Source organism: Carcharhinus amblyrhynchos, unplaced genomic scaffold, assembly GCF_965287045.1.
Source record: "Carcharhinus amblyrhynchos unplaced genomic scaffold, sCarAmb.v2.hapA chromosome_274, whole genome shotgun sequence".
Classification (NCBI taxonomy): Eukaryota; Metazoa; Chordata; class Chondrichthyes; order Carcharhiniformes; family Carcharhinidae; genus Carcharhinus; species Carcharhinus amblyrhynchos.
The window spans coordinates 51,234-73,646 of record NW_027650014.1 but is presented as its reverse complement, the minus strand read 5'-3'; the positions used below and the strand labels follow the sequence as shown (position 1 = coordinate 73,646).

General features: G+C 49.6%; 1 protein-coding gene across 3 annotated transcripts in view; it reads left to right on the top strand.

Annotated features, from left to right (window-relative positions):
- LOC145338970 (activin receptor type-1B) overlaps positions 1-22,413 on the top strand; it is a 68,908-nt gene that overhangs the window by 33,266 nt on the left and 13,229 nt on the right. The window contains exons 2-5 of one of the 3 annotated variants that reach the window (XM_080183381.1): positions 12,271-12,501; positions 18,481-18,729; positions 19,574-19,804; positions 20,757-20,924. In XM_080183381.1, coding sequence (XP_080039507.1) covers positions 12,271-12,501; positions 18,481-18,729; positions 19,574-19,804; positions 20,757-20,924 — 879 coding nt within the window. Of the gene's footprint in view, positions 1-12,270; positions 12,502-17,690; positions 17,811-18,480; positions 18,730-19,573; positions 19,805-20,756; positions 20,925-22,413 lie in introns of those variants that run through there. The other 2 variants (XM_080183383.1, XM_080183382.1) reach the window with 2 other exon arrangements.

The window sequence follows — 22,413 nt, the reverse complement described above, 5'->3', positions numbered from 1 at the left end:
TGGAATATTTTCCCATTTGTCACACTGAGTGTTGGCACCAAGTAATCAAAGTCCCATCACCAGGCAGTGCGAGAGTCTTTGTAACTTCACGTCCGAACATTATTCACTCTGGTTTTTTTCCCCCCTTGACACCTGACATCCTGGTTTGCAATGATAATACTCGAATATAAGAACAGGGATGTACTGCTGAGGCTGTACAAGGCTCTGGTCAACCCCATTTGGAGTATTGTGAGCAGTTTTGGGCCCTGTGTCTAAAGAAGATGAGCCCTGGAGGGGGTCCAGAGGAGGTTCACGAGAATGATCCCAGAATGAAAGGCTTGATGTATGAGGAGTATTTGAGGACTCTGGGTCCGTACTCGATGGAGTTTAGAAGGATGAGGGGTTTGCATTCAAACTTACAGAATACTAATCATAGAATCCCTACAGTGCAGATGGAGGCCATTTGGCCCATCGAGTCCACACCAATGACAATCCCACCCAGGCCCTATCCCCATAACCCCACATATTTACCCCGCTAGTCCCTCTAACCTGCAAATCTTTGGACGCTAAGGGACAATTTAGCACAGCCAATCCACCCTAACCTACACATCTTTGGACACTGAAAGGCCTGGACAAAGTGGACGTGGGGAAGATGTTTCCGTTAAAAATTTTTAAAGTTTGTTTATTAGTATCACGAATAGGCTTACATTAACACTGCAATGAAGTTGCTGTGAAAACTCCCTCTAGTCACCACACTCATGTTTGGGTACACCAAGGGAGAATTTAGCACGGCCAGTGCACCCTAACCAGCACGTCTTTCAGACTGTGGGAGGAAACCGGAGCACCCGGAGGGAACCCATGCAGACACGGGGAGAACATGCAGACTCCACACAGTGACCCAAGCCGGGAATCGAACCCAGGTCCGTGATGCTGTGAGGCAGCAATGCTAACCACTGTGCTACCGTGCCGCTGTTTCCAGTGTCTCCGAGGAATGGGATCCAAGGGCACAGCCTCAGAGTAAAGGGACGTCCCTTTCGAACAGCGATGAGGAGGAATTTCTTCAGCCAGAGGGTGGTGAATCTGTGGAACTCATTGCCACAGAGGAAGCCGGGTCACTGAGTGTATTTAAGACCGAGATCAGCTCTTGATTGGTAAGGGGGTCAAAGGTTACAGTAATAAATCAAGTCCTGCCCAAACACTGGAAAATCCCTCCTGATGTCAATGGTCCTTTGCGTGGTCTGTGTACCGCCCACTATGATTCCCGTGGCGAATGTGACACAAGGATTCTGCCCATTAGCTTTGGTCTTCCCGTTATTTAGTTGATGGAAATTCCGGCTCAACTTGTGGATTTTAATGGAGTAAGCAGTTCAGAGACAGTGCAGGAGTTGAGATATGAGTGTCTTCATACACCTTCTGTAAAAACAAAACAGGACAAAATTTTGATTTATTATTGTCACATGTATTGGGATACAGTGAAAAGTATTGTTTCTTGTGCACTATACAGATAAAGCATACCATTCATTGAGTACATAGAGGGAGAAGGAAAGGAGAGAGTGCAGAATGTAGTGTTAGTCATAGCCAGGATGTAGCGAAAGATCAGCTTAATGTGAGGTAGGTCCATTCAAAAGTCTGATGGCAGGGAAGAAGCTGTTCTTGAGTTGGTTGGTACGTGACCACAGACTTTTGTGTCTTTCCCGATGGAAGAGAGAATGTCCGGGGTGTGTGGGGGGGGGGGTCCTTAATTATGTTGGCCGCTTTGCCGAGGCAGTGGGAAGTGTAGACGGAGTCGATGGATGGGAGGCTGGTTTGTGTGATGGACTGGGCTACGTTCACAATCCTTTGTAGTTCCTTGCAGTCTTGGGCAGAGCAGGAGCCCGTACCAAGCTGTGATACAACCAGAAAGGATGCTTTCTATGGGGCATCTGTAAAAGTTGGTGAGAGTTGAAGCTGACACCCAAATTTCCTTAGAAAGTAGAGGCATTGGTGGGCTTTCTTAACTATAGTGTTGGCATGGGGGGACCAGGACAGGTTGTTGGTGATTTGGACACCTAAAAACTTGAAGTTCTCGACCCTTTCTACTTTGCCCCAGGGGCATGTTCTCCTTTTACGCTTCCTGAAGTTGATGACAATCTCCTTCATTCTGCTGACATTGAGAGAGAGATTATTGTTGCCCCAAGGTTGGTTAGTGTTTGTTAGAACTGGTACTGACATCCAAATCAGTTATCGCAGAATAAATAAGATTCTAGTGTGTCACCAGCAACATTTCTGCTTGCTGAAGCTGAGACTGGGTTGAGACATTCTGACCTAATTTCGACATAACACCTTTACAGTTATAAGCATGATATCATCTTTACCCATCTGGGCTGGCTTTGGTGAGAGAGAGCGGCACGATCTGCTCGACACAGCTTGCAATCTCAGATTAACAGGACCTTTTAACACTCCTTGTGGCTGGGCTCTGGGGAGCTGCTATCTCCATATTCATACTGTGTAAATTCGAGCTCTTAGTGGTTAGCACTGCGTCTCAGCGCCAGGGACCCAGGTTCGATTCCTGGCTTGGGTCAGTGTCTGTCTGTGTGGACCCTACATGTTCTCCCCGTGTCTACGTGGGTTTCCTCCGGGTGCTCCGGTTTCCTCCCACAGTCCGAAAGACGTGCTCGTTAGGGTGCATTGATCCGAACAGGCACAGACATGTGGCGACTAGGGGAATTTCACTGTAACTTCATTGCACTGTTAATGTAAGCCTTACTTGTGACTAATAAATAAACGTTACTTTTTATCTTTACCAGGGCAGACCTATACACCTGGGTGATGTGACCAAAACTGAATTTAATAGTCACAGCTCAGTAGTAATGTACACTAAATATAACTAGAAGCAGGAGGAGGCCATTCGGCCCTTTTGAGCCTGCTCCACCATTCATAACAATCATGGCTGATCATCAAATTCAATATCCTGATTTCGCCCCCCCCCCCCCCCCCCCCATCCCACCCATATCGCCCTTGGGGCTGAAGGTATCAAGGGATATCTGATTTCTTCTTGAAATCACACAACATTTCAGCTCTTTGATTTGATTTATTATTGTCACATGTATTGGGATACAGTGAAAAGTATTGTTTCTTGCGCACGATACAGACAAAGCATACTGTTCATAAAGTACATGGGGAGAAGGAAAGGAGAGGGTGCAGAATGTAGTGTTACAGTCACAGGGTGTAGAGAAAGATCAGCTTAATATAAGGTAGGTCCATTCAAAAGTCTGACAGGGAAGAAGCTGTTCTTGAGTCGGTTGGTACGTGACCTCAGACTTTTGGACCTTTTTCCCAACGGAAGAAGGTGGAAGAGAGAATGTCCGGGGTGTGTGGGGTCCTTAATTATGCCGGCTGCTTTGCCGAGGCAACGGGAAGTGTAGATAGAATCAATGGATGGGAGGCTGGTTTGTGTGATGGACTGGGCTACATTCACAACGCTTTGTAGTTCCTTGTGGTCTTGGTCAGAGCAGGAGCCCATACCAAGCTGTGATACATCCGGAAAAGATGCTTTCTATGGGGCATCTGTAAAAGTTGGTGAGTTATAGCAGACGTGCCAAATTTCCTTTAGCCTTCTGAGACTTTCTTAACTATAGTGTCGGCATGGAGGGACCAGGACAGGTTGTTGGTGATCTGGACACATAAAAGCTTGAAGCTCTCGACCATTCCTACTTCATCCCCATTGATGTAGACAGGGGCATGTTCTCCTCTACGCTTCCTGAAGTCTATGATAATCTCCTTCGTTTTGTTGAAGTTGAGGGAGAGATTATTGTCGCTGCACCAGTTCACTACTTTCTGTGGGAGTGAATTCCACACGCTCCCCACTCTGGGTAAAGACATTTCTCTTCACCTCAGTCTGAAAAGAACAGAAAAGTTTAGCACAGGAGCAGGCACTTTGACCCTCCAAGCCTGTGCCAATTAACGTTTAGTGATTGGTGTATTTGATCTTAAAGATTTGCTTTGTCCTCCTCTCCCACTTGGATTCACACTCCCAAATGGGACCTCCCTATTCTTTCTACTAAAATGTACCACACCCCACTTGGAATCACAGAATCCCTACACTACAGGGGGTGGTGATTTGGTCCATCGAGCCTGCACCGACAACAATCCCACTGAGGCCCTATCCCCGTAACTCGCCACATCTAACTGGCTAATCCTAATAAACCTAATACTCCCTCTCAGTCTACCAAACCAGCCTCCCATCCATTGACTCTGTCTACACTTCCCGCTGCCTGGGAAAAGCAGTCAGCATAATCAAGGACCTCACACACCCCGGACATTCTCTCTTCCACCTTCTTCCATCGGGAAACAGATACAAAAGTCTGAGGTCCCGTACCAACCGACTCAAGAACAGCTTCTTCCCTGCTGCTGTCAGACTTTTGAATGGACCTACCTCACATTAAGCTGATCTTTCTCTACACCCTCGCTGTGACTGTAACACTACATTCTGCACTCTCTCCTTTCCTTCTCCCCTATGTACTCTATAAACAGTATGCTTTGTATAGTGCACAAGAAACAATACTTTTCACTGTATCCCAATACATGTGACAATAATAAATCAAATTAAAAGTTTGAGACCTGGAGCGCTCCTGTGATCTCGCTGTAATTCTGAAACAGGATGCAGCTTCTGTTTCTCTGCTCTTATTTTCTAAGCTCCCATTTATAAAATGCACGTGCATGTTTCAAGGGATGGGAAATGTTATCAAAGGCTCCTTTGTTTATACACGAGCCTCCAAAATTCAGATGAAAATAATTTTTCGATCCTTTGCCCCATCCAGTCCACAATCCTGGTGTGGGAGTTTCATTCATAAGTGTGCAGGTGCAGTGGGCGGTAAAGAAGGTAAATGGTATGTTGGCCTTCATTGTGAGAGGTTTTGAGTACAGGAGCAGGATGTGTTGTTGCGATTATACAGGGCCTTGGTGAGGCCACACCTAGAGTATTGTGTACAGTTTTGGTCTCCTTTTCTGAGGAAGGATGTTCTTGCTCTCGAGGGAGTGCAGCGAAGGTTTGCCAGACTTTTGCTGGAGTTCAGACAAATGAGGGAGGGAATCGCATAGTGATTTATAAAATTCTAACAGGACTGGACAGGGTAGATGCAGGGAGGATGTTCCCAATGGTGGGGGGAGTCCAGAACCAGGGGGTCTGAGGATTCGGGGTGGACCATTTAGGATGGAGGTGAGGAGACATTTCTTCACCCGGTGAGCCTGTGGAATTCATTCCCACAGGAAGTCATTGATACCAAAACATTGAATGTATTCAAGAGGCGGCTGGATATAGCACTTGGGGAGAAAACAAACAAAGAACAACACAGCACGGGAAACAGGCCCTTCGGCCCCCTCACCCTAAGCCTGTGGCCCCTTGTAATTTTGTATCCAACCTAGGGAAAAAGCTTACCACTGTTTACTCTATCTATACCCTTCATAATCTTATACACCGCTATTAGATCTCCCCTCATTCTCTGCCTTTCTAAGGAAAACAGCCCCAATTTGCCCAATCTCTCCTCGTAGCCCAGTCCTTCCATACCAGGCAGCATCCTGGTAAACCTCCTCTGCACTCTCTCCAGGGTCTCCATGTCCTTCCGGTAGTAAGGTGACCAGAACCAGACACAGTACTCCAAATGCGGGTGAACCAACGTTCTATACAACTGCAACATTAATGGGGTGAATGGGATGAAAGGTTATGGGGAGAAAGCAGGATTAGACTATTAAAGAACAAAGAACAACCCAGCACGGGAAACAGGCCCTTCGGCCCAATGAGCCCGCGCCGCCGCATCACCCTACACCTATTCTACCCTGCGTGTCTACGAATGGAACCCCTAACTTAGCCAGATTCGGGGGAGAATAGTGTCAATTTGGTAAACCAATCAGCCTAAGAGCACATCTTTGGGGTGTGGGAGGAAACCGGAGCGCCTGGAGGAAACCCACGCAACCACAGAGAGAATGCGCAAACTCCCACAGACACAGGCCCAAATCCATGTATCTGCACAGCTAGCAGTGCTAGTCACTGAGCTGTTGTGGCGCCCGTCTACCGGTCCAGGATCAAGCACACACACCGACACGAAGTACTAGGCCACTCCCGGAACCTCCAGGAGCAGCCCACGCACGACCCACCGTGTGCATGCCCCTCGTTTGACACGAGGTGGACCTCCACCTGCGGAGTGAAAAGACAAAAACGTTAATCTTACAAGCCTGCTTTTCCGGTGTCTCCCGAGGTTCTAACCTTATTTAATAGCCCCTACCATAACCCTCCATCCTCGTTTCACTCATGTGTCTATCTAACTGAACCTTAAACGAGTCCGACGTTCCTGCCTCCACCACCCTACTCGGTAGCGCGTTCCATACCCCCACAACTCTCTGCGTAAAGAACCTTCCTCTCACATCCAAATTATACCTCTCCCCCCTCACCCTTAAATCATGACCTCTCGTGTTTGTACCCAGTCTAGGGAGCAGTCTCTCACTATTAACTCTATCTATTCCCTTCAGTATTTTATATACCTCTATCATGTCCCCCCTCAACCTCCGTCTTTCCAAGGAGAACAGTCCCAGTTTCTCTAACCTTTCCTCGTAACCCAGCCCCTCCATGCCAGGCAACATCCTGGTAAACCTCCTCTGCACCCTTTCCAGAGCCTCCATGTCCTTCCGGTAGTAAGGTGACCAGAACTGGACGCAGTACTCCAAATGCGGTCTAACCAACGTTCTGTACAACTGAAGCATTAGACAGCAGCTTTTATACTCTATACCCCTACCTATAAAGGCTAACATTCCATAAGCCTTCCTAACAACCTTCTCCACTTGTGACGCAACCTTCATGGATTTGTGAACCTGCACTCCCAGGTCCCTCTGTATGTCTATACTCCTAATCGGTCTACCTTTTATCACATAGCTCCTCTCTGCATTATTCCTTCCAAAATGCATCACCTCACATTTGTCAGGATTAAATTCCATCTGCCACCTATCTGCCCAATGCACCAACCCATCTATATCCTGTTGTATCACCTGACATTCCACTTCAGTACCCGCCAACCCTGCCATCTTGGTGTCATCTGCAAACTTGCTGATCACACCACCTACGCTCTCTTCCAAGTCATTTATGTATACTACAAAGAGGAGAGGTCCCAGTACTGAGCCCTGCGGCACACCACTGGTCACTGGCCTCCAGCCCGAAAAGGTCCCCTCCACAACTACCCTCTGTTTCCTATTACCCAGCCAGTTCTCAATCCACCTAGCTACCTGGCCTCGTATCCCATGCGCCTTAACCTTTTCTACCAGCCTACCATGAGGGACTTTGTCAAACGCCTTACTGAAATCCATATAGATGACATCAACGGCTCTCCCATCGTCAACCGTTTTTGTCACCTCCTCAAAGAATTCCACCAGATTCGTAAGGCAAGACCTCCCTCTAACAAAGCCATGTTGCGTATCCCTAATCAGATCGCAACGCTCCAAATGCTCATACATCCTACCCCTAAGTATTTTTTCCATTAACTTCCCTACCACCGATGTCAAACTCACCGGTCTATAATTTCCAGGGTTATCCCTACTACCTTTTTTGAACAGCGGTACCACATTTGCTACCCTCCAGTCCTCTGGGACCTCACCTGTGTCCAAAGAAGAGACAAAGATTTGCGCCAGAGGCCCAGCAATTTCATCTTTCACCTCCCTAAGCAGCCTGGGATAAATACCATCAGGCCCCGGAGCTTTATCCGTCCTTACGCTACCTAAAAGCCCTAGCACTTCCTCCCTTGTAATAGATATTTCCTGCAACTGATCCTCCGCTCCCTTCAAGAGACCGCACGATTCTGAACCCCTCTCCTTCGTGAATACCGACACAAAGTATTCATTCAGGAGCTCCCCCATTCCCTCCGACTCAATACATAACTCTCCACTCTTGTCCCTAAGAGGACCAATTTTCCCTCTAACCACTCTCTTGCTCCTAATATAGGAATAAAATGCCTTTGGATTTTCCTTAATCCTACCAGCCAAAGCCATTTCATGCCCTCTCTTCGCCCTTCTAATTCCCCTTTTTAGCTCCCTCCTACTCTCTCTATATTCCTCCAGCGCACTCTCCGTACCCAGTCGTTTTGACCTAACATACGCCTCCCTCTTCTTCCTGACCAAGTCTTCAATACCCCCTGTAATCCACGGCTCTCTAATCCTACCTTTCCCATCCTTCCGCTTAACCGGAACATACCTCCCCTGCAACCATTTCATTTTGCCCTTAAAAGCCTCCCACTTGCCAACCGTGGACTTTCCAGCTAACAGTCCCTCCCAATCAGTGTCCTGCAGCTCCCTCCTAATCCTGCCATAGCTTGCCTTTCCCCAGTTCAGCACACTCCCGTTCGGCCGGCACTCGTCCCTTTCCATTTTTATCCTAAAGTAGACGGACTTGTGGTCACTGTTAGCCACATGTTCGCCTACCTCTACCTCACCCACCTGCCCCGGCTCATTACCCAACACTAAATCCAGTATAGCCCCTCCCCTAGTCGGGCTAGTTACATACTGCTCTAGAGACCCTTCCAAAACACATTTCACAAACTCCTCTCCCTCCGTACCCCCAGCTCTAGGCCCCCTCCAATTCACTCCTGGAAGATTAAAGTCACCGACTACAACCACCCTATTCTTCCTGCACCTGTCCAAAATGCCCCTGCAAATGCCTTCCTCCACCGACCTTGGGCTGTTGGGTGGCCTATAGCACACTCCTAGCAATGTGATCTCTCCCTTTTTATTTCTCAACTCCACCCACAGTGACTCAATTGAGTTGGATGATCAGCCATGATCGCGATGAATGGCAGAGCAGGTTGGAAGGGCCAAATGGCCTCCTGCACCTATCTTCTATGTTTCTAATTGATGGTCACCGAGGTCACAGCGCAGCAATAGGTGACTGAGATTGTGGGCAGGAAGGGGGAGAGGGAGCGTGAGAGGACGCATTAGGTGGGCCTAACCCTCCACGGTTTAGAGTCACAAGAAAGCGCTGGAGGGGGCGGGCAGGCTTGTCGCAACTTGAAATTGCGAACAGTAAAAGCTGCGTCTTGCTCTCATTTGGAGGATTGCCAGCTGACAGGAGCGAGCGGTGTTCATGAGGACCAGGGAATGGATTTGCATTGCTCGGTCTCTGTCCAGTCTACTGGGGGTGAGGGGTGCTTGAGGCAGTGGAATCATTGGCTATCTGCTTCTGGGTGAAGTTAAGGTGACGCACATTAACAGGAATCCCAACCCAGCGTTCAGTCACTGGTGGACTTTGCCTGCTGACCTACATCTATGCAGCAAGGCCTCGCATCAATTCTGGCCTCTTGCACAAGCCTGTCGTCTTCATCCCACCATTAGTGGCTGCCTGGACCCTAATGATTCCCCCTCCCTCATACTTCTCTGCCCTCCCCCCAGAAACATCTTTAAAAGCTTGCCTGAGCTTTTGATCTTTTATTAATGGGTGGGGTCGGGGGAGGGGGTCAGGAGGATGGGTGTGGGGGCTTCTCCAGTCTCCTGCTGACTTTTGTTCACGTTGACCCCTTGCGATGGATAAATTCACTTTGTTCTGCTTTCACGCTCACTGCATTTTTCAAACTTTTTGTTCACGTTTTCCGTTTGTCTCTCCCTCCCTCACGTTTTTCTCCCTTTTTCCTCCCCTTGTCTCCGAACATCTGCTCCCTCTTTCACTATCGCACTCCCACTCCTGCCTCCTCTTGCTCCCTGTCCATGCCTCTACTCCCGTCTCTCTCTCTCTCTCTCTCTTTGCGCTGTGTGTCTCTCTCTCTCTCCTCTCCTGCTTTCTCTCTCTGTGTGTCTGTCTTTTTCTCTGTCTCCATGTGTGTGTGCACGCTGTCTCTCTCTCTCGCGCTCTCTCTCTCTCTCTCTCTCTCGCGCTCTCTCTCTCTCTCTCTCTCGCGCTCTCTCCCTGTCTGCGTGTGTGTCTCACTTGCTGTGTATGTGTGTGTGTCTCTTCTTCTCTCGTGCTCTCTCTCAAGTTTGCTTCCCCCCATCCCTGCCCCCACTGATTTTTCACAAAATGTTGGCAGTTGTCCAGTGTGAGTGATAGTGGACTTGCTGCTGAATTGATCAGTGTGGGGGTGGGGGTTGCTGTTGAGATTTACCACTCGGATCTCATTCTGTCCGTGTGTCTGCTCTCTGGCAATGATCGGCTGCAGAACCTTGCCTCTTTCAGTTCTACATTTTGTTTTTGTCCCTTGCGTGGGACTCTGAAACTTGCTGTTGACTGTGGCGCTGGCAGGCAACAAAGAGATTCCTGCTTTGTGACCCAGTGCTACCACTGGGTGCTTGCCAACTGTGCCACCAGGTTGCCCTGCCTGGAACGTGGATCTCAAATGCAGCATGTAATGCGGTCATTCTGGGCATAAGCAGGCATTATGTTGAGAGTAATTCACTGCCTCCTCCCTATACCCTTACCCATCAAAGAGTCAATTAGTTTGGAATTTTCTATTGCCCACCAGCTGTGCCCTTCCGAGGCAGAGTGTGTTCCGGATTTCTGTCCCCTGCTACATGAAGATGATCTACCTGACGTCATGGTAAATGGAGAGCCCTTCAGAGTATTGATAGGCAGAGGGATCTGGGTGTACAGGTACACAGGTCACTGAAAGTGGCAATGCAGGTGGAGAAGGTAGTGGAGAAGGTAGTCAAGAAGGCATACGGCATGCTTGCCTTCATCGGCCGGGGCACTGAGTTTAAAAATTGGCAAGTCATGTTGCAGCTTTATAGAACCTTAGTTCGGCCGCACTTGGAATATAGTGTTCAATTCTGGTCACCACACTACCAGAAGGATGTGGAGGCTTTGGAGAGGGTACAGAAAAGATTTACCAGGATGTTGCCTGGTATGGAGGGCGTTAGCTATGAGGAGAGGTTGGAGAAACTTGGTTTGTTCTCACTAGAATGACGGAGGTTGAGGGGAGACCTGATAGAAGCCTACAAGATTATGAGGGCCACGGACAGAGTGGATAGTCAGAAGCTTTTTCCCCAGGATGGAAGAGTCAATTACTAGGGGGGGCACAGGTTTAAGGTGCGAGGGGTAAGGTTTAAAGGAGATGTACGAGGCAAGTTTTTTTTTGAGTGGTGGGTGCCTGGAACTCACTGCCGGGGGAGGTAGTGGAAGCAGATACGATAGTGAGTTTTAAGGGGCGTCTTGACAAATACATGGATAGGATGGGAATAGAGGGATATGGTCCCTGGAAGGGTAGGGGGTTTTAGTTCAGATGGGCAGCAGGGTCGGTGCTGAAGGGCCTGTTCCTGTGCTGTAATTTTTTGTTCTGTCACCCTTCAGCTTGGCTCGTTTCAAGGTCATGCCTTCTGTCTGTTACTGACTCCCTCCTTGTCCACTCTTATCAGTGTGGAGTTGCTGTCATAGCATCCCTACAGTGCAGAAAGAGGCTCTGACAGAGCATCTTAGCCAGGCCTCTCCCTGGCCTTATCCCCTTAATCCCACACCATGGCCAATCCACCCTAACCTACACATCTTTGGACACTAAGGGGCAATTTAGCATGGCCAAAGATGTGCGGGTTAGGTGGATTGGCCATGCTAAATTGTACTTTATTGCCCCAAGATGTGCTGGTTAGGTTAGGCCATATTAAATTGTCCCTTGATGTCCAATCAACCTAACTGCACATATTGGGACACTAAGGGGCAATTTAGCATGGCCACCTAACCGAGACATCTTTGGAGTGTGGGAGGAAACCCGTGCAGACGCTGGGAGAATGTGCAAACTCCACACAGACAGTGACCCGAGGCAGGAATTGAACCCGGGTCCCTGGCACTGAGGCAGCAATGCTAACCACTGTGCCACCATGCCGCCCTCAGCGAACAGTCACCGGGGGGAGGGGTGTTTGGTTTTGGGGCTGTTCAGACTGTGGTAGGCCCTGCAATGAAGTGTACCGATCGTCCGTGTTTTGGCGCTAAAAGTTGCAATCCTGCAAGCTCAGCACACGCCCGGCTTGAGGCCTACTCAATTTGGGTGTGTGGGAAATGGCCGCAGTGTTGACATTCTCAGGATGTTGTATCCACCCAGTGCTTCCTGGGCCGGTACTGAGGGCTCAGGCAAATCGGGGGACGTCTGGGGAATATTTGTACCTTTTGCGCCAATCTGAGCAGTTAAGTTTATCCCAGTTGTGTGCGGCATTTAAAAAAAAAGGCGCCTAATTATATTTCCTGACTTAAAACGGCTGTTACTCCATAGTTGACTCTCCACCCTGGATGGCTGGGATTGGAGTCGTTTTTTTCAAAATTTTATTTGAGTCTAAACGCTTCTCTTTTTTTCTTCTTTCAAGCGTTGAAGTGCTTTTGTAAGAATTGTGTGAAGACAAACCAAACTTGTGAGACGGACGGGGCGTGTCTGGCCTCCCTCTCGAGAATAGGGGGCGTTGAGCACGAGATCAGAGTGTGCGTATCCCCCCAAGACTTGGTTCTGCCAATCTTCTGTCGGAGCAGTAAAGAGTATGTGACTACCATCTGCTGTTATAAAGACTTCTGCAACAACCTAGAGTTACCTCCTCCGGAAGGTAGGTACCAGGGAAGCTACCAAGTAATTTATTTCCCCTGCTTGCCCTCCCACCCTCTCCCAAGTCCAGGGTCTTGAGGACAATTTCAGTCTCGCTGCTGCCCCCCCTCACTTGTTTTGCCATTGCCCCTTCTGACCACTGTCGAACCTGGTAGCCTCTGATCTGCCCGTGTTATCATCCCACGTTGGCCTAAAAGGGCTGGCCTGTCTTCCATTGGCACCTCAGCTAGTTGGCCCTGCTCTCGTGCCAGCCTGTGGCTGCTTTTTGCCTCAACTGCACAGTTGGGCAGAGGAGGTTTGCCAGTCCCTGGTGAGCAGGATCGGGGTACGCCAGTACCTGGAGGGCTGGGTTGTGGGAATGGCAGTGCCAACTTGAGTGCGTTGATGGAGACTGGCCTGTTGACATTGCCAATGACCGCCAAAGGTCTGTGTGCCAGCAAGGTGCACCTCGTGGGTACCTTGTATGTAAAAGCTGTCAATGTGCTGCCAATGGATTTTCTCATTCCTCCCTGGTCAAACTTTGACCTCTTAACATGTCATAGTGCAGAAAAGGCCCTTCGGCCCATTTAGCCAGCACCAATGACAATCCCACCTAGACCCTATTTCCATAACCCCACGTATTTACCCTGTTAATCCCCCTGACGCTGAGACAATTTAGCATGGCCAATCCCCCTAACCTGCACATCTTTGGACACTAAGGGACAATTTAGCATGGCCATTAAACCTAAGCAGCACATCTATGGAGTGTAAGAGGAAACTGGAGCACCCAGAGGAAACCCACACAGACACGGGGAGAATGTGCAAACTCCACACAGTCACCCGAGGCTGGAATTGAACCCTGGTCCCTGCCACTGTGAGGCAGCAGTGCTAACCACTGTGTTGTCCTTGAACGTATCCTTGATGTTTCGAGGAGTGGGTCATTCAGCCCTTTGAGTCTGCTGTGTCACTCAAGAACATCAGGGCAATGTAGTTGTGGTCTCTGATCCGCTGTGCCGTCGGAACCCCCGTAACTCTTTCTTCCTTGTTTATAGACAGTTGTAATAAACTTGTCCTTGTCCTGGACTCTCCGATCAAAGGAAATAATTCCTCTTTCTACCCAGTCATCTCCTTTCATCCCCTAATAAACTTCTGTTATGTTGGCCAAATGAGCACAAGCCTGGTCTGTGCAACTTCATCTCGTAGCTTAACCATTTTCACCTCGGTATCGTTCTGGTGTACCGTAACCCTGCCAAAGCCAATATATTCTTCTGGAGGTGGGTTAATAGCCAAATGTAACAGTACAAAGAACAGCACAGGAACAGGCCCTTTGGCCTTCCAAGCCTGCAGGGATCATTTGTTCCTAACTAGACCATCCGTTTGTATCACTCTATTCCCAGTCTGTTCATGTGACTATCTAGATAAGTCTTAAATGACCCTAGTGTGTCTGCCTCAACCACCTTGCTTGGTAGTGTGTTCCAGGCCCCCACCACCCTCTGTGTAAAATACACCCCCTACATACCTGTATTGAACCTTCCCCACTCCTTACCTTGAACTTGTGACCCCTTGTGTTTGTCATTTCCGACCTGGGAAAAAGCTTCCAACTCTTCACCCTATCTATGCCCTTCATAATTTTATAAACTTCTATTAGGTCGCCCCTCAACCTCCGTCTTTCCAGGGAGAACAATCCTAGTTTACTTAATCTCACCTCATAGCTAAAACCCTCCATACCCAGGCAACATCCTGGTAAACCTTCTCTGCACTCTCTCCAAAGCCTCCACGTCCTTCTGGTAGTGTGGTGACCAGAACTGGATGTAATATTCCAAATGTGGCCTAACCAACGTTCTATATAACTGCAACATCATGCGCCAACTTTTATACTCTATGCCCCGTCCAACAAAGGCAAACATGCCATAGGCCGCCTTCTCCCCCTTTTCCACCTGTGTTGCCACCTTTAAGGATCTGTGGACTTGCACACCCAGGTCCCTCTGTGTGCCTACACTCCTGTTGGTTCTGCCATTTATTGTATAGCTCCCCCCTATATAGATCTACCAAAATGCATCACTTCACATTTGTCTGGATTAAATTCCGTCTGCCGTTTCTCCGCCCAATTTTCCAGCCTATCTGTATCCTGCTGGATTCTCTGACAATGTTCATCACTATCCGCAACTCCAGCAATCTTTTGTTGTCCACAAACTTACTGATCACACCAGCTACATCTTCTTCCAAATCATTTATATACATCATAAACAGCAGAGGTCCCAGAGCCCTGCAGAACACCACTAGTCACAGACCTCCAACCAGAAAAAGACCCCTCCACTGCTACCCTCTGTCTTCTACGGCCAAGCCAGTTCTCCACCCATCTAGCTAGTTCACCCTTGATCCTGTGAGATTTAACCTTTTGCACCAGCCTGCCACAAGGGACCTCGTCAAATGCTCTTTTGCTCTTGAGAGGTCCAATTCTTTCTCTGGCAACCCTCCTGTTCCTAACATATGTATAAAATGCCTTGGGATTCTCCTTAATCCTGTCTGCCAAGGATATTTTGTGACCCCTTTTTGCCCTAACTCCCTGTTTGAGTTCTTCTCTGTCTGTATTCCTTCAGTGTTTCAGTCGGGGGCTGGAATCTATGTGCTGCTCAGTTAGACCTCATCCCAGGAGTCCAGTTTGCATCTGGAAAGGGGATGGCCTAGTGGTACTACTGCTCGGCTATTAATCCAGAAACTCAGCTAAGGTTCTGGGGACCTGGGTTCGAATCCCGCCATGGCAGATGGTGGAATTTGAATTCAATATAAAAATATCTGGAATTAAGAATCTACTGATTCTTGGGTGGCACAGTGCTTAGCACTGCTGCCTGACAGCGCCAGGGACCTGGGTTCGATTCCCAGCTTGCGTCACTGTCTCTGTGGAGTCTCCCCGTGTCTGCATGGGTTTCCTCCCACGGTCCAAAAGACGTGCTGGTTGTTTGCATTGTCCGTGCTAAATTCTCCCTCAGTGTAACCTGAACAGGAGTGTGGCGACTAGGGCTTTCACAGTAGCTTCATTGCAGTGTTAATGTAAGCCGACTTGTGGCACTGACTAAATGTTCACAGCCTGAAAGATGTGCAGATTAGGTGGATTAGCCACACTAAATTGCCTCTTAATATCAGGGGGTTTAGTGGGGTAAGTACGTGGGATTACGGGGATGAGTAACTGTGTGGAGTTTGTACATTCTCCTTGTGTCTGCGTGGGTTTCCTCCGGGTGCTCCAGTTTCCTCCCACAGTCCAAAGATGTGCAGGTTAGGTGGATTAGCCATGCTAAATAGCCCACTAGTTCAGGGGAATTAGCAGGTTAATACATGGGGTTACGTGGATTAGGGCCTGGGTTTGGATTCTTGCCGGTGCAGGCTTGATGGGCCAAATGGCCTCCTGCACTGTAGGGATTCTATGATTCTCTCCGATGATGACCCCGAAACCATTATCGATTGTCGGAAAAACCCATCTGGGTCACCTAATGTTCTTTAGGGAAGGAAATCTGCTGTCCTTACCTAGTCTGGCCTACATGTGACTCCAGAACCACAGCAATGTGGTTGACTCTCAACTGCCCTCTGAAATGGTCTAGCAAGCCACTCTGTTGTTGCTGGGGGCAACTAGGGATGGGCAATAAACACTGGCCAGCCAGCTATGCCCAGGTCTCATGAGTGAATTTTAAAAAGAATTCCAGATGAGGAATTTGTTGGGTTTTGAGTGAACACCACTGTACAAGACTAATACACGCTGAATTTGGAAATCTGGCCAACAGAAACCAGGAAAAAGTATGGTGTTCAGGCATGGTTGCATTCTGAGACATTTTATGGAGGCAGCTTTGAGAGCTTTGCTCTGCATCCAAGCCCTGTGCTTCCATCGAACTCTGTGAACTCTCATCATGACACCACTACAATGAGGCTCCGAAAGCTTCAGACGTGCTTCGGTTTGTTGAGCCTGAACTGCATTCGGGTCCAAGAAGACTCAGACACGGAATTGAGGGCTGCCATGGCTTGTTTCAATAGTTCTGAGGCGTATGAATGCACTATTTTAAGAAGCGCTAATCCAGGGAAATGAGCTCCTGTTCTGGCCAACACCTTTTTTCCCCTCACTCAATGCTGCTGGAGAAACCTTAACTGTGCGCAAAATCACCATCTGTACCTGTTACTGCAAATGCCTTCGCTGGCCGTGCTGCGGGAAGCCCTGAAGAGGGGCCAGGCGCTAAATAAAGGCATCGTCTGTGCCTGCACTGCAGAGGGACAGCACATTCCTCCCCAATGCAAACTGGCCAGAACTGCGATAATCTGCAAGGCTTGATGGGAATCCTTTTTTATTGTTTCCTGGGCCAAGATTTGGGAGACCAATCTGGTTTCTGACAGGGAATAACAAACTTGTCTCTCTGTGGACCCTGCAGGTGGTTGCCATGGAGTCAGGGCAGGGTGTTAGAAGTTTACCTCCCATGTTCTGCTTGTTTTGCTTGCCTCTCACCTTACGGATGCCAACATGCTGTGGTGTTGGGATGAGGATGTTGGTAACGGGGCCCTTAGCGGACACCTAGGCCCCAGACTGTTCAAATCTGACTGGGGTACAGCAGTTCTGAGGAGGAGGCGCTGACAGTACCAGGCCCTGCTGACAATCATTGGTAAACATGCATTACTGCTCACTCCCTGACCTTTTTTGCCCGTTGCTTGCTTTAACAGCCCTGTGGGGTAGGGACAGTGGGGCAATGTGGATGCAAAACCACCATTTCCTCCTCTACTCAGTTGGACCTGCTGCTCTGAATTGAAACTCTCTTGTCGCGATGCCTCCGGGCCTGTGCTGTACTGAACGTGCGCAAATGCCAAGCTGCCCGCATTGAAGCAATGTTTGGAGCTGCCTCCCTGTGGGTGTTTATTTCCCCACAATGACTGAAGCTTCTCCAATTCTCGTATGTTGCGATGATTAAGGTTTGTTTATTATTGGTGTCACAAGTAGACTAACGTGAAGTTACTGTGAAAATCCCCAAGTCGCCACACTGAGGGAAAATTTAGCATGGCCAATCCACCTAACGTGCACATATTTTGAACTGTGGGAGGGAACCAGAACACCCGGAGGAAACCCACGCAGACACGGGGAGAACATGCAAACTCCACATTGACAGTGACCCAAGCCAGGGATTGAATCCGGGTCCCTGGCGCTGTGAGGCAACAGTGCTAACCACCGTTCCCCAGCATGGTGGCTTTGGAGTTGCTGACCCTCGACTGTGGGCCTCCCTCGGCAAGTTTTGTTGAAGGACAGGCACGCTGCCCCACCTACACTTGGGCCACCCTGGAAACCACCTCATCTCGAGAGGGGTAAGTAAGTGGACTCAGTTCCATGTTCCTCTGCAACTTGTGTTTCTTGTAAATGAAGTGCTTTCCAGCTCTCTTTCTCCTGATGGCAATACTTTAAGGTCCCTTGGTGCGATCCTTCTTGGCGTGTTCTGAGAATGTCCACGGCCTACTCCATTTTGGGCAGCGTCACAGTCCAACACTGGGCATTTGCTTGCTTGAAGTCGCTGGCAAGTGGCCCTTTTTGGTGTGAGTGTTTCCACTTGCCCAAGCAAGTTTGGCAAGCTATCTCTCCGGTTGGGCCAGATCTTGGATGCTGAAAACCGTTTGCACTTGGGGCAGCTTTTCAAAAAAAAATAGCCTGATTGGCACTCTGAACATTTGAGTGATTTCTGTTTTAAAAAGTGCAATTTAACTCTGGTCTCCATGGCAGCTGCCTCAATAGGCCGGAAAAGCCTTTTGAGTAGGCCGAGGAGCAGGCTTCCCATGTCAACATGGGAGATTGGCACAATGGGACGGACTAAGTGACAATAAGAGGGCCTATTGTTGATTCTCAACTTGCCTCAGAGAAACCGAGTGAGGAAAAATGGTCCGTTTTGAAGATTAATGACTTGAGCAGCCATTTTCTATTCTTTTTAAACATTTGATTGTATTAATGGCCTTCTTTTTCTTTCCTCTCCCCCTCCCACATCAGGTCCAAAAGACGATGTGTTTGACGGTTGGGGCCCTGTGGAACTGGCAGCGGTGATTGCTGGGCCGGTGTTTCTCCTGTGCGTCATACTGATGGTGACTGTGTTCCTGTGCCATTACCATCACCAGCGGGCCTACCATGATCGTAACCAGCTGGACATGGAGGAGCCATCCTGTGACCACATGTACATCTCTGAGGGGAAGTCGCTGAAGGACCTGATGTTTGATATGACTACCTCAGGATCTGGATCTGGTAAGGAGAGGCCAGGCCGCTGTGGTCAGGGGATGGCCAACTGATCCACTTGATCAAATCCCCTGGGATTTAGGTATTCCCTTCCATCTTCACCATCGGTTTGATTAAACAAAGGTGCAATTGTAGGTGCCATCACTGGAGTGTAACGTATTCCACCCACCTTGCCGCCTCCTGAAGTTACTCATTCATGCAGTCAACCCATTGCCTGTCAAAAAAGGTGTAGCAAGCTATATGCTCACATCCCTGGACACTAAGGGGCAATTTAGCATGGCCGGTCCTCCTAACCTACACATCTCTTGGAGTGTGGGAGGAGACCGGAGCACCCAGAGGAAACCCGTGCAGACATGGGGGAGAATGTCACCCAAGGCCCAAATCGAACCTGGGTCCCTGGCGCTGTGAGACAGCAGTGCTAACCCACTGTGTCACCGTGCTGCCGGGGAATCGAACCCGGGTCCCTGGCGCTGTGAGACAGCAGCGCTAACCCACTGTGTCACCGTGCTGCCGGGGAATCGAACCCAGGTCCCTGGCGCTGAGACAGCAGCGCTAACCCACTGTGTCACCGTGCTGCCGGGGAATCGAACCCAGGTCCCTGGCGCTGTGAGACAGCAGCGCTAACCCACTGTGTCACCGTGCCTGCTTTGTCTCCGTTCACATTTGAGAGCCCTTGTTGTGGGCAATTTGGCAGAGTGTTTCCCTGATGCCTGCTGCTGCCAATGGCCTTGAGTAGTAATGCCCACGTGCCATGGTTGCTAGCTTAATTCGACAGAATTGTCACCCGTTGCTCACTCCAAGATTGGCGATGTGTTGTGCAGGGATTAACGGGGGATGGTTGTTCTTCCCGTAGGCTTGCCGCTGTTTGTACAACGGACCATCGCGAGGACCATTGTCCTTCAGGAGATAATCGGCAAAGGCCGCTTTGGGGAAGTGTGGCGTGGAAAATGGAGGGGCGGCGACATCGCTGTGAAGATCTTCTCCTCGCGGGAAGAGCGCTCATGGTTCAGGGAGGCGGAGATCTACCAGACAGTCATGCTGCGTCATGAGAATATTTTGGGGTTCATCGCCGCGGACAATAAAGGTATGACGACCCTGGTTTTTTTCCCTTTTGGTTTGCGTAACGTCGGCAATGGTGTGCCCTGAGATTGGCACTCCTGGAGCTCTCTGCCTGATTTGGGGAGGGGAGGGATTCAGGTCCTTGCATCAAGACCTGTGATGGACAGAATGGTCATCATACGTGCTCTTGGCCTCCCATTGGTTGATGCAATTGTCAAAAGTAAGAGTCAAGCCCCTGGCACAGCGGCTCCTTTCCGGCTCTCTGGAGCACCCACATAAAACGAGCTGTCATTCGAAGACTCCTGAGGATGTTGTCCAGGTCTAGCGGGCCTGAGTCAGAGGGGCAGCACAGTGGTTAGCAGTGTTACCTCACAGTGCCAGAAACCTGGGTTCGATTCTCAGCTCGGGTCACTGTGCGGAGTCTGCATATTCTCACCGTGTCTGCGTGGATTTCCTCCCACAGTCTGAAAGACGTGCTGGTTGCATAGGTTGTCAATGCCAAATTGCCCCTTAATGTCCAAAGATGTGCAGATTAGGTGGATTGGCCATGCTAAATTGTCCCTTAGTGTCCAAAGATGTGTAGGTTTGGGAGATTAGTGGGGTAAATAGGTGGGGTTACAGGGATAGGGCAGAGGGGTGGGCCTGGGTAAGGTGCTGTGTTGAAGAGCCAGTGCAGATGGACTGAATGGTCTCCTGCATTGTTGGGATTTGCTGATGAAAGGGGAAGAGAGCTCTTTAGGTGGGCAATTGACAATTATTACAGTGCTGAAGGAGGCCATTTAGCCCATCATGGCTGCACTGGAGTTTTCTCGCGCTCTGGTGAAAGGCGCAGCAATGAAAATCAAGAGACCTCGGTGTTTGGTTTAAGAGCTATCAAGGGGGGGGAGAGAATATGCAGTCTGGTGAGACGAGGCTCGCTGAAACATTTGTTTTAACCTTCTTTCTCTTCTTCCCCCCCCCCCTCCCCCCCATGTCAGATAACGGGACGTGGACGCAGCTATGGTTAGTGTCAGACTACCACGAGCACGGCTCCCTCTTCGACTACCTGAATAGATACACAGTCACAGTCGAAGGGCTGATCAAACTGGCACTCTCGGCAGTCAGCGGCTTGGCACACCTGCACATGGAGATCGTGGGCACTCAGGGTAAGTCCTGGCTGCTCTCCTGTTAAGAGTTGTGCGTGTGTGGGCCTGTGGGAGAGCAGTGAAGTACTTCACAACACCCGTGTTCAGCAATGAGTCAAAATGGCCCATCCTGAAAAGGTCGCTGTTTCTATCTGGACTCCGGAAATTTCCGTGAGGCGGCTCCGGATGTTTGCGAGCTTGGTATCCTTCTGTTAGTGGCAGAGCCCTTTCCCTTGGCCAATGGAAACCCCAGGATGGGAGCAGGGGCCTGTGACCGTGCCACTGGGGGCAGGGGCTGGAATACAACAACAACTGAAATACTCAATCACCTTTTGTGTGGGAGTGTTCCCACTTTGCGGGTGGGGAGTCGGGCAGCATATGACACCTAGTCGTGGGACAGAACAGAGATGAGGAATTGGAGCAGGAACACCCAGAGGGACTGGTGCCGGAGCAGGAAGTCCCGACTGCACGCTAGTGTGTAGCTCAGTGTCTGAGAGGCTGACGCCCCATGTGTACAAACCCTCCCTCTGTGGTCTACTATCTCTGTAACCCCCTCCAGTCCTCCTACACACCCCTCCCTATCTCTGTAATCTCCTCCAGCCCCCTACACCCCCTCCTGGCTTGGGTCACTGTCTGGGTGGAGTTTGCACATTCTCCCTGTGTCTGCGTAGGTTTCCTCTGAGTGCTCCAGTTTCCTCCCACACTCCAAAGATGCGCAGGTTAGGTGGTTTGGCCGTGCTAAATTGCCCCTTCGTGGCAGGGTAAATATGTGGGGTTATGGGAATAGGGCCTGGGTGGGATTGTTGTTGGTGCAGGCTCGATGGGCTGAATGGCAGCCTCCTGCACTGTAGCGATTCTATGAAATGCAAGTTTTTCTGTAAACAGAAACAAGCTCCTTGTGAGAGTGTCACTGATTGTAGCAGGCGTCTGACAGGAAGTGGAGGGAGGGGCTGGAACACGCTGTGTAACCTGCCGGCTGAGATGAACGCTGGCACGGTATCTGTACTGGATATGCTGTCTCCATTCCTCAGGTGGGAGGCGCGATCAGTGGGCCACCTTGCCTGGGCGCTGGCCCTCTCTTGGGGAGTCTCCCTCGGTTAGTGAATCACCCACGCGATTAGACAGCGATGGGATGATAAAGTGCCAGGAAAGTCCCTCTTGAAGGAGGGACCCAATCTAGCGAGCGTCGATCTGAGTGAGATCACGAGAGTCCATACCAGCCCAGGTTGTGGTGATTAATAGTCGAGCCTGATGAGCAACTCACCATACACGGATTTAACATCGCTGTAAATCAGGGGATTAAATTCTCTCTTTCACTCCTTCCCCCTCCTGCACAGACATGTGATTACACAACAGGAAAGCATTAATGTGCTTAAGCTTCTTTACTCGGGGCAGCTAAAGTTTACTTATTAGTCACAAGTAGGCTTACATTAATACTGCAATGAAGTTACTGTGAATTTCCCCTAGTCACCCACACTCCTGTTCGGGTTACACTGAGGGAGAATTTAGC